A 12,961-nucleotide genomic window follows, 5' to 3' on the forward strand; every position below is an offset into this window, starting at 1 on the left:
CTAGACTAATATAAAGTTGCGAATCAGAGATGTAATGAAAATCTGTGCAGTTTTAAAACCAAACTTGGAAGTTACATGTGAACTGATCTAACCACAATATTGTGATTTTTTATTCGTTTCTAATCTTATTTCATAAATTTGACTTTCTTTGTGTGTGAGCAACCGTATTCCATCGCCTCCCCTCCAAGAAGAATACCCCTCCACGAAAGAACCAGAAAAAATAATTCAAATTGGATAAGTTTACATTTAGAAAAGATATAGGAAAATATTGCTTTGGAAATATAATCGATGAGTGGAACAGTTTACCTAATAGGGTAAATGAAGCTAAAACCTTCGGTATCTTCAAATTTAGGTTATATAAATACATGAGTGAGAGGGGTTGGATTTAAGTGGGACTTGCACATGAGTTAATAGGGCATTCAAAGTTTATTTTCCTTTTGTATCAATGAAAAAAGGTTGGGCAAATATTTTTCTTAGTGAGTTTGGGTTTTATAAGAACCTGCCTTGCATGGGCCAGTACGTGTGCCGCAGTGTTCCTCCATTTTTATGTTCTTATGTTCTCTATTATTCGTCTTGCTCTAAGTCCCTCTCAGTTCTCTGTCTTTATCATTATACCTACCTCATCAAACTTATCTTGCTGCATCTGATGGTAGTGGATGAACTTAACGTTGTGGATGGCCCGCTTTATCTCCAGTGGGTAGTGTGCTTGAGCCTCCGGTGAGATGTGGAAGCACTCTGGAAGGTCACCATATGGGGCTTCGAAAATGCCGCCTCCCCCAGACATGCCCGGTGCCCCAGGCAGCCCATCCTCGTCTACGTCTCTGCTAGCACCCACCGAACCCAGACCACAAAGTCCCCCAGCTCTCAATCCCCCAGGGCAGCCCCCGCCACCTGGTGGACGCAAACCGTTGAAAGATGATCCTGGGGAAGTAGATAGCAAGATTATCGATTATCCTGGGGCAGTAGAGAAAAAGGTGAAATTAGTAATAATAGTGGGGAGTAGTAAGAGAAATCATCGAATATGCACTAGAAGACAGAAAGGTAATCGTTCATCCTGGGGAGTAGACAGAGATCATGAATGATCCCTTTGAGTAGACACGGTAGATGATCGCTTTCCTTTGATATAGTTAAAGATCAATGATGATCCCAGGGGAGAAAAGAGATAGTAGGTATTATTAATAATCCTGTGTAGTACAACTCTAATATTTTTTAAGCAACATAGGTGACTAAAATACTTATATATATATATATATATATATATATATATATATATATATATATATATATATATATATATATATATTTATATATATATATATATATATATATATATATATATATATATATATATATATATATATATACATATATATAATTGGTACCACCTCTGGAACTGTGCTGGGGACCCTCATCCCAGAGAAAAGAATAAACTTACTTCAGGAAAGACTCAAGGTTCTCCCTGAAGCTGTATCAATATTGTCTTCTACTACCCCTATATTCTATATTTTATGTAGACTTTATTTAAAGACAAAATATAATGACAAAAATACAATAGAGAGTAAAACAGCATAGGTAAATTCTCTGAGCTACATCACGAATACTTCATCCAGCTCCCCAGCGGTGGGCCACATGCCCAAGATGCTGCAGGCATTTCCCTTCTGGATAGTAACATTGAGTCTCTGAAAGAGGAAGCTGGCCACCCTGTAATCCTTGGTGAGCTTTTCGCCCAGCTCTTTGAGAAAATTTAGAGCACACCTGCCCAATGCTCCAAGGGTCTCTCGACCCTATTGGGATGAAGTTATAGCAAGTGGGAAGGTCTTCATATTTGTTGGTCTTCTGGCTCTCCCTGTGGCTGGCAGCTCCACCCCCTTCAGCCATGCAGTATGGCAAGTAGGTGTCTGCTAATGTGGCAGCACAGGTGTAGTTCCAGGCAATCTGCTTACCATCCATCCAGGGCAGTATAGTGGCTCCATCAGGATGCTTTCGACTTCCATCAGGCCTCTGTACTTGGGGTTCCCGGTTGAGCTGGGCAACGGGCTGTGGCGAGGCTTCTTTTTATGATATCGACTTAGTTATGTGTCGTGTGTCACACGAGACCATAAATTCCGAATTGATCAGCTGTCGCCCTCCCATAGATACACTTACGTTCGGTGAGAATGGGGGCGGCTAGGCAAAGAGCAACAGCAATCCTAATGGCCTGTGGGTCGATTCGAGTGACCAGAGAGGAATCAGGAACAGCTAAAAAGAAATCTCTTGAATGTGGTGTCTTCACCACTAGGAGACGAGCTTTGTCCTTTCCTGAAGCATTGGCGAGCACAGCGTTGGCAATTTTTTCCGTGCTTGGTTTATCCCAGTGGGACTGTTTGAGCTCTTTGGGAGGAGCTGGTATACTGGAGGAGTCTGCAAGGGTGTCCCACCACACGGCTGTTTCAGTGAACCTGGGGCCTTGAGCTCCTACCACATCTCCTTGACTAATCCACTGGAAGCCAAACAGAAATGCAGGTACAGCTACCTGCGTTGCTTTGAGCACCCCTATACCTCCCAGTCGCACTGAGAGGGTTGCCTGATCCAATTGCTGATCTTCCAGTGATAGATTCAGTGCCTTCTTAAAGACTGATCTCAGGAGTAATTCATATTCGGTGAGTGTTGGGATGCCACAAGAGGGTGCACACCTCAGGAAGTGAGTCTTAGCAGAGTAATACAACTTGTGAGGAGATACAGGGCATCATGGGCATCAAGATCTCTTATTCCCTCCTCCATTCTCTTCAGGTCATTCAGTTTGTCCTTGAGGACTGTGTCGATGGCCTGATGACCCAGTGGTGTTCCCAAAAGGGTGCTTTGGGAGCACCCTCTTGGGAGGTAGTAGAGACTTCAGTTAAGTTTGCTCACACAACACAGATTATTTCCCGGTTCGTTGTGATGATTTCACACTTGGAGGGATTGATAATGAGTCTCAAGGCTTCTGTGTCTTCACCAGTTGTAGGTCCTCTAGCAGAGACTCTTCAGTACCTACCAGAGTGTCATCATCAAGGTACCAGATGTTGATCTCGATGCACAGGCTGGAAGTTAGTTGTCTTATTGCGAAGGAGAAGAGAAGTGGAGAGAATGGATCACCCTTCTGAACATCCTCTGATGAGGGAATTTCATGTTTGCCAAACAAAACAATTGAGGATTTGCTGTAGCCAACTATAGCCAACTGTAGCGCAAGCTGGACGCCAAGGTATTGGTCCAGTGTGGTGAGAATGGTAAGGCACTGCGTACCTTGTTCCAAGGTTCGTAGGTTCGAGTCTCCTTCGGTCAGAGACCAGTGTTTGTGTACATTTCGCCTGCTTTTGCGAATTCCTTGCATATATGCATATATATGTATATATATATATATATATATATATATATATATATATATATATATATATATATATATATATATATATATATATATATGTATATATATATATATGTCGTGCCGAATAAGTTAAACTGGTCAATTAGCAAGAACTCATTTAAAATTAAGCCCTTTCTAAAATTTTCTCTTATACGTTTAAAGATATATATTTTTCATTAATGTTGATGTAAAAATTTATAATTTTGCATCAAAAGGAACTTAGAAAACTTACCTAACCTTATTATAACAAGCGCAATTTATTTTAGCCTAACCCAACTAAATATATTTTAGATTTGTTTTATTATTATTTACTTTTTTTTATTATCACAATGGCCGATTCCCACCAAGGCAGGGTGGCCCGAAAAAGAAAAACTTTCACCATCATTCACTCCATCACTGTCTTGCCAGAAGGGTGCTTTACACTACAGTTTTTAAACTGCAACATTAACACCCCTCCTTCAGAGTGTAGGCACTGTACTTCCCATCTCCAGGACTCAAGTCCGGCCTGCCGGTTTCCCTGAACCCCTTCATAAATGTTACTTGGCTCATACTCCAACAGCACGACAAGTATTAAAAACCATTTGTCTCCATTCACTCCTATCAAACACGCTCACGCATGCCTGCTGGAAGCCCAAGCCCCTCGCACACAAAACCTCCTTTACCCCCTCCCTCCAACCTTTCCTAGGCCGACCCCTACCCCGCCTTCATTCCACTACAGACTGATACACTCTTGAAGTCACTCTGTTTCGCTCCATTCTCTCTACATGTCCGAACCACCTCAACAACCCTTCCTCAGCCCTCTGGACAACAGTTTTGGTAATCCCGCACCTACTCCTAACTTCCAAACTACGAATTCTCTGCATTATATTCACACCACACATTGCCCTCAGACATGACATCTCCACTGCCTCCGCCTTCTCCTCGCTGCACCATTCATCACCCATGCTTCACACCCATATAAGAGCGTTGGTAAAACTATACTCTCATACATTCCCCTCTTTGCCTCCAAGGACAAAGTTCTTTGTCTCCACAGACTCCTAAGTGCACCGCTCACCCTTTTCCCCTCATCAATTCTATGATTCACCTCATCTTTCATAGACCCATCCGCTGACACGTCCACTTCCAAATATCTGAATACATTCACCACCTCCATACTCTCTCCTTCCAATCTGATATCCAATGTGATATATATATATATATATATATATATATATATATATATATATATATATATATATATATATATATATATATATATATATATATATATATATATATATATATATATATATATATATATATATATATATATATATATATATATATATATATATATATATATATATATATATATATCTGTTATTTGCAGCAAATTAGCAAGACTGCTCCTAACTGATGTTTATCCTAAATATGATGATTAAAAATAATGTTCATTTTTTAACCAAATTGACTTTGTTTATTCTAAATCTAACTGTCTTGGGAAGAAAATAAAACTTCGTAAAATATCCTAAAATTTATTCCACTTCAAATGAATATATTTTTGAAAAGTATCAAAAATATTATTGATATTTTTGGAAAGTTTCAAAAATATCATGTTTCTTGAAATAACATTTAAAGTTTTGAAAAGTAATAAATGAGACTAAAAGTTCTAATTGTTCTCCCAAAATACACTTTATGTTGTTCAGTTTTATATGTTCTTTCCAGCTTCAAATAACATGAACACTTAAAATGTTCTCGTGAAATGTTGCAAATCAAGTTCCCAAAACTTCATGATTATGAGATATCTAAAAATGGATTATTCTTTTACTTGCTAAGAAATTATGTTCTACCGTTATATTTACTATTAAGTTCTGAGTTAAAATGTTTGTTCTTAATTAGTCTTCCTTTATATTTTAGAGATTATATATAAATACAAATATTTTGAGAAAACAAATATGGTAAGACTTTTAGACCTTTAATCAAGGAATAGTATAAATACACACGTATGGCCCAAGAGCAAGAGCCCAAAGTTTTGTATAAGATATATGTAAGTTAAGATATATGTATTTAATTCACCCTTTTATGTATAACATTTTATGTGATACTAGATGAAAATTGACCGTAGAATATTAAAAAAGAATAACTCTCTATGAGAATATTATAATGCATAAATAACCCGCAGATAGGAGAGAGAAGTTTGTGATGATGTTTCAGTCTGACTTGGACGATTTACAAGTCACACTAACACACGAGAGTGAGGGAGCCAGTGTGTACTGGCGAGGAGGAGAGGGCCGGGACGAAGAAAGAAGTGATGGTAGAGGCAATGTTGGTAATGGAAATAGTAGTTGTTAAGTATAATAACATGAGATGTAACAAAAGGTTCTGCAATATCTATGGTAACAGCAACGCAGGAGTGAATCTGTTGTGGCAGTTAGGACTCTAATATAAAATGGTCACAAAAGGTAAGTCATGTAGGGAGTTGTGTCACTTGTTCCCTTCTGTACTCCTATGCCTTCATCCACTCCTGAGAAAAACATATAAGCCACCTAAGTAAAAATTATTCATAAGATTATGAGAGAGTTTAAGACTACTTATAAAGGTATGTAATAAATACTCCTAAACTGTAACTTAAGGGTCACGAGATTGGGTAACAACGACTTGCACTACAGTAACAATAATGTTATTTCTATCAACCATCCTCTTTTTACTCTCCATATCTTCTTACTCTCACATCCTTTCTGCATCTTCTACCAACTCTTCCCATCCCTCTGCCAAACCTTCACTCCCACCTACACTATCAGACCTCTGTATCACAAACTCTCCCTCCCTCAGGAGTCTGAAGCCCACAGGAGGGTGGGCGCAGCAGGCCCATTATGGAGTAGACGATTTTCCATCACAGATCTCCGTTGGAAGCCTTTTGGTGAGCACCTCACACTTGACGGTTCTCCCAGACCAGCCTTTATCAGATGGTTGAGTGCAGCACGCCCACCGTAAACAAGACTAAGCTCTTCATCGAGAGCCCTGCCGGGTCATCGCATGGTGAAGACCGGAGTCAGGACAGGCCACGATGACTTCCAAAAGACTGATGCCTCCAGGTGGGTTTGAGCTGAGTGCCTACTGTGAACTCGACTAAGACCCCTGTCAGAAGTGCCTAGGTGGGTGAGCCAGCACCTTGTGTCTGATACGCCGTATCTTGCAAGAGCCTCACTTCCATATTTGCGCATTTATGGTAGCGGCTATGTGGGTGTTCAGCACACCCTACTGAGAGAACACAGTTTCTGGTGAGTACTTCCCTTTGGTATTTCTCCGACAACTTCACACTTCTCACGTCCAACATTTTCTTAACTCTCACTACCAGCAATGCTCAGCTAGGTAAAAGGGCACAAATGCAACTAATGTGACATGTTATTTTGGCAACGTTTCATCTCCAGGATCTTTGTCAAGCCGTCGCAAACATTAGAAGTAGCTACGTGAAGGCGGTGTTTACTGCTTTCAGGAGAATTTTGCTAATACGTCAGAGGTGATGAACGAACGAACGAAGAAGACGACCAGAGCTGTCGTGAGATGGGAAGGAAGAAGGACGAGCAAGGATGGAAATACTGGAAACGGATGGGAGGGAGGAGGAGAGGGGGAAAATAGGCAAGTGGCAAAACCACTTTGGGACATGTGGTACAGAAGTACTGGAGGCGTAGATGGAGAGCCTTGAATGATGTCGGTACTTGGCTTACCAGGAGAGGATGGCGAAGGCGGCGGCAGGAGATGGGAGTGTCAGGAGGCAGCAAGCAGGATGAGTTGTATTGGTGGTGGTCGGCTTGAGGTGTGTTAGGCTACTGTCCAATTCAAAAGAGTCTGGAACTTCGGTATTGGCATGTGCATGATTCTAAATTTGCGGTCAGGGTCGATCTCTGGAGCATTAAGGAGATTGATGAGTTCTCTAAAAAAGAGAAAACGTGATGGTCTGCAGACGTACTTGACTTCGTCGCTCTGGAGGAGGGGGATCAATGTCTGTGCATCCATTTCTTTAGGATACTCAGGAGTAGTGAAGAAAGAGACTCCACGTATTGAATTATAGGGTTGTTTATCCTTAGAGTGAGAGACAAGTGAAGTAGTTGATTGGTCAGTTTTGTTGGCGGTGGAAGACGAGGACGCTGCTCGTGTCTTGGCAGATATGGTGGCTGGTGTTGGAGGTGGTTTCTCATTGGTGGAGGAAGGTGGAGACACGAGAGGCAGTGAAGGCTCTGATTGGTTCTTGGCAGTGGCGGTGGCTGGAGGAGGAGATGGTCTCTCATTGGTGGATTGCGAAGTAGAGCAGGTGGCTTCTACAGAAATCAAATCTTGCAGGTCATCTGGTGCCTCGAAGCTGACAATTTTTGGGATAATCTTCGAAACATCAGCTGAAGCAGGATTAGCTGGGAAGTTGAATACTGGTAGATTGTTGAGGGCAATAATATCATTGATAGTTGTATTGAAACAACCCCGGTTAGCTGCATATTGCATGTGTGCATACATCAGGCAGTAGTAGAATTTTGTGGAAATATCGTCTGGTAGAGGAGAGGCTGTGAGTGGTGGAGGTTGCTGAGTGGCTTGTAGAATCTTGAACATTAAAATGGTATAAAATACCGACAGGTTGTTAGGTAAGACACATATGCAACAGTTAGGTATCTTTATTTCGAAACGTTTCGCCTACACAGTAGGCTTCTTCAGTCGAGTACAGAAAAGTTGATAGAAGCAGAAGATACTTGAAGACGATGTAATCAGTCCATCACCCTTAAAGTTTTGAGGTGGTCAGTCCCTCAGTCTGGAGAAGAGCATTGTTACATCGTCTTCAAGTATCTTCTGCTTCTATCAACTTTTCTGTACTCGACTGAAGAAGCCTACTGTGTAGGCGAAACGTTTCGAAATAAAGATACCTAACTGTTGCATATGTGTCTTACCTAACAACCTGTCGGTATTTTATACCATTTTAATGTTCAATCTGTCAGACACTGCAACACAAGGGTATCTTGGTACAGACCTACAATCAACTTCGACAACCTCTACTAGTGAGAACGGCTGGATTTGAGAGGGACCTGACCTCCCAACATCTGAGTTCTTACCTCTTCTAGTGACCTACGTCTCACCTCTTGGCGCTATATAAGGCTCCATCCCGTCACTTCATCTCCATATTGTTTCATACTATGGAACAATGCTCTTCTCCAGACTGAGGGACTGACCACCTCAAAACTTTAAGGGTGATGGACTGATTACATCGTCTTCAAGTATCTTCTGCTTCTATCAACTTTTCTGTACTCGACTGAAGAAGCCTACTGTGTAGGCGAAACGTTTCGAAATAAAGATACCTAATTGTTGCATATGTGTCTTACCTAACAACTTGTAGAATCTTGGTGGTGGTCGTCTGAAGCTTAGCTATAGCAGCATAAGTAGGAGAGTTTCCTATAGACTTATTAGTTTCTTCTTTCAGTTTCTTAGATAGGATATCCTTGCGCACTGGACATTTGGCTGCAAGAGTATGGTGATCACTCTTACAGTTGATGCAGGTGGGAGCAGCAGTGGAAGTGCAGGAGCGAAAGTCGTGATCTGCAGACCCACAGGTGGAACATATCTTCTTATTCTTCACGTGGCAGTCGGCAGTAGAGTGACTATACGAGTAGCATGTCCAACATGGTGTTATGTAAGTGAATCGTTCAGGCTCAATCTGTCGAGGGTTGATGAGGTAATAAGAGATGGCCAGGCCATCAGACAGTGCTCTGGTCGTTATGGTAACGTCCAGAAACGTGACCTTCAGCATCGAGGAAGCGTTGGGGATCTTTACAACAGAGTCAATCTTGGCCCAAGTGTTGAGGTCTTTAAGTGATGACGTAATTTCCTCGATAGACATGTTTGTGATTAGCCTGTCAAGAGTTTCATGAGCACAGAGCGTTTTGCACGCATGTATGGTGACGTGGAGATGGTAAAACCGCGGTCATCTAATGTCAGCTTCAGCATCATCGAGAAAGGTGGCGATGAAAGCTTCTTTCAGTGAAGTAATCTTGGAGAATTTGGCGTGAAGACAAGTGTTGAGTGAGGTTGCAAGCTCAAGCTTCGTGGCGTCGTCGACGACAGCAGACTTGGGCTTAATTCTCACACGATGAGGCATCGTGGAGATGGTAGAGGTCCCCCTCCCCAACGGGGATCGTAGGGAGAATGAACAAGTAAGGAGAGCTGCTATGACCTGCCGAGGCGAGAGTCAGAGGCAGAATCGTCAGAGGTGATGAAGCTGATTTTATTTTGTTTAATTGTGTTAGAAATAGCGATTAATGAAATTAAAGGTATTTACGTCTTCGAAGACGTAGGTGTTTAACACATCTCCAGAGAATCTCCTGAGTCGCTCTGGCACTCGGGCTGCGGCCTGAGCGCCAGGAATGGCTCAACTGGATTTGAAAGAATCACCGTGCCCTTGTCATAGAGCAGCCCCCGTCAATGAGCTGAAAGCGGTACTCCACTTGACACGAAGGCGGCTCACCGCGCCCTTGTCACGGAGCTGCCCCCGCCATTGGGCTGTAAGCTGTACTCCATTTGACAGGCAGAAGACCCACCGTGCCTTCAGGGCTGCCCCCGCCATAGGGCTGTCAACGGTATATCACTTGTACCAACTCTGACATTCCTTGCGATGCTGCCGCCGGGTCACCACAGGGAGAAGACCCGTGGCCTGGTTGGCGAAGCTCTCGCTTCTCACGTGAAGAGTCCGGGTTCGATTCCCGGAGGGGAGGAAACATTTCGACGTGTTTCCTTACACCTGTTGTCCTGCTTACCTAACGGTAAATACGTACCTGGGTGTTAGTAGACTGGTGTGGGTAGCATCATGGGGGACAGGATTGAGGACCCCAATTGAAATAAGACAGACAGTCCTCGATGACGCACTGCCTTTCTTGGGTTATCCTGGGTGGCTAACCCTCCGGGGTTAAAAATCCGTACTAAATCTTATCTTATCTAGCCAAGACTAGATCTATATGCACCGTGAACCTGTATTGTTTGTAACGGGTTCACATAAGTCCTGGAGAGCGAAACGTTGCCACAATAAATGTCACAATAGTTGCACTTGTGTCCTTTTACCTAAAACCTAGCTTATTGTCAGTAATTCTACCAACATCATTACAATGCTCAGCTAGCATCAGAATCAGCAGTCTTTTAAATCAGCCAGCGGCTTTCATTACTCGTCTTAAAGTCCAGTCACTGATTAGAATCCTTACTCGTTGAACACTATTAGAAATCACTACTTGCAACACCCGCCTAACACTAGGTCCAGTAATGGCTTTCAGAGATGTCATTGCGTAGCTTTAAAAGAGACTGGAAAAATATATCAGTGAGAAGGGACGTGTTTGATAAGTACCTGAGGTTCAGAAGCAAATTTTTGGGTAGCTTTCTGAGGAGGGTGGAAAATAAATGGGTTGTTTTAATAAGGACTTGCCTTGTATGGGCCAGTAAACTTGCCGCAGCGTTCCTCCATTTTTATGTTTTTATGTAAGCACCTAACTAGGACCCCATTACACTAGGTCCAGCACTTAACTGGAACCCATTACCTTCAAAACGCGTCTAACACTGGATCCAGCATTTCAATGGAGCCCATTATCTACAACATGTGTCTAACACTAGGTCCATCACTTGGAACTCATCACCGCTCCCTCACTTCCTGCACCCACCTGGGAACTGCTGTTGTCGCTCCCTGAAGCGCTCTCTCAGGTTGGCCCCGTTGCCGTTTTCCCTTGGTCGTCCCCCTGGCAGGTTCTGCGTGTCCGCTTTCGTCTCCTCCTTTTTAGGTACCCGCATCAGCAGCAGCGGAGGCAGTGTGTCGATAAAAAGCTGAAACAATCCAAAAATGCACTACTTGATCTGCTATCATGTAATTGCCTCACTGATCAACATAAAGGTTTCTAAGTTAAAATAACCAGTTGCGTTAGATGCCAAAAATTGCCAACAAATAATGTAAAAGCAATGTGTAGAGAAAATCTTTATGTACATATTTCCAGTACCACCTAACAACATCAGGGAGCCTTCAGTATTGCAGCTAATATTACTAGGTAAAATCCATTAGCAAGTAATAGACACTGGCACTTATACTTCACTGTTTCACATGACACCTAACTTCTCTTGTTACTTAACCATTACCTCCTTATTATATCATGAACAGTTGTTCCTTCAACTTATTTAGTAAAACTGTACTTTAAATACTCTGTATATATATATATATATATATATATATATATATATATATATATATATGTATATATATATATATATATATATATATATATATATATATATATATATATATATATATATATATATATATATATATATATATATATATATATATATATATATATATATATATACGCCTCTTGAGGCGTGACAATGTATTGTGGGGTCGAATCCTGGCCTGCCCCAGTTTGGTAAATGATTCAAAACCACTTTTTTGTGGTTTTAGTGCTATATACTATATATATATATATATATATATATATATATATATATATATATATATATATGTATATATATACATATGTATATATATATAATATATATATATATATGTATATATACATATGTATATATATATAATATATATATATATTTATATATATATATATGTATACATATGTAATATATATATATATATATATATATATATATATATATATATACATATTTATATATATATATATATATATATATATATATATATATATATATATATATATATATATATATATATATATATATATATATATATATATATATATATATATATATATATATATATATATATATATATATATATATATATATATATATATATATATATATATATATATATATATATATATATATATATATATATAGTATATAGCACTAAAACCACAAAAAAAGTGGTTTTGAATCATTTACCAAACTGGGGCAGGCCAGGATTCGACCCCACAATACATTGTCACGCCTCAAGAGGCCACACCTTATCCACTCAGCCACCAATCCTACAAACAACATGAGCCTAGTAAACTAGGCTTGTTTCATGTTGCGATAACACTCGTGGCAGTAGTATGCTCAAGGATTAATTTCAGCCTCCTCCTGTTTGAATACCCGCCTCTATGAGCAGTCTTTATAGCAATGAAACCACGAAACAAGTAGTTTAGAGTCATTTACCAAAGTGACGCAGTTTGATAAATGTTTGAAAGCCACTGTTTTAATAAAGGCCATCACTAATAAAAGTTTGAAGCCTATCAGATGAGTTATTCCCCAGTTTTGGCACGGATTTTAGCGATGCCAAATTTTCTACTTTACAAAATTCAAACTCTACATGTAAGCAAACAAATATTAATGTGTTGTATTCTTGCAGTAAGACGCATCAGCCATGAAATACTGAAAACATTCAGAAGTGGCAAACAGATTTTACACAACAAATGTTTATATCTACACACTTAAATTTTACTCTCCGCCGTCGTCGAATTGGGAGGCACATTTTTAGAACGTTTAATTCTATGCTACAGTGATCGCATTGAAAGTTACTCCAGCCATTCCAGGATGCTGGGGATGGGTTCAACAACATCGGTCATAGGGCACGTAACT

At 40.4% G+C, this 12,961-nt stretch overlaps 1 protein-coding gene across 1 annotated transcript in view; it reads right to left on the reverse strand.

Moving 5' to 3' along the window:
• Positions 1–12,961, reverse strand: part of LOC128699909 (acetylcholine receptor subunit alpha-L1-like) — a 33,138-nt gene that overhangs the window by 1,285 nt on the left and 18,892 nt on the right. The window contains 2 exon segments of the mRNA XM_070086881.1: positions 620–921; positions 11,017–11,200. Coding sequence (XP_069942982.1) covers positions 620–921; positions 11,017–11,200 — 486 coding nt within the window.

The sequence above is a fragment of the Cherax quadricarinatus genome, chromosome 20 (genome assembly GCF_038502225.1).
Source record: "Cherax quadricarinatus isolate ZL_2023a chromosome 20, ASM3850222v1, whole genome shotgun sequence".
Classification (NCBI taxonomy): Eukaryota; Metazoa; Arthropoda; class Malacostraca; order Decapoda; family Parastacidae; genus Cherax; species Cherax quadricarinatus.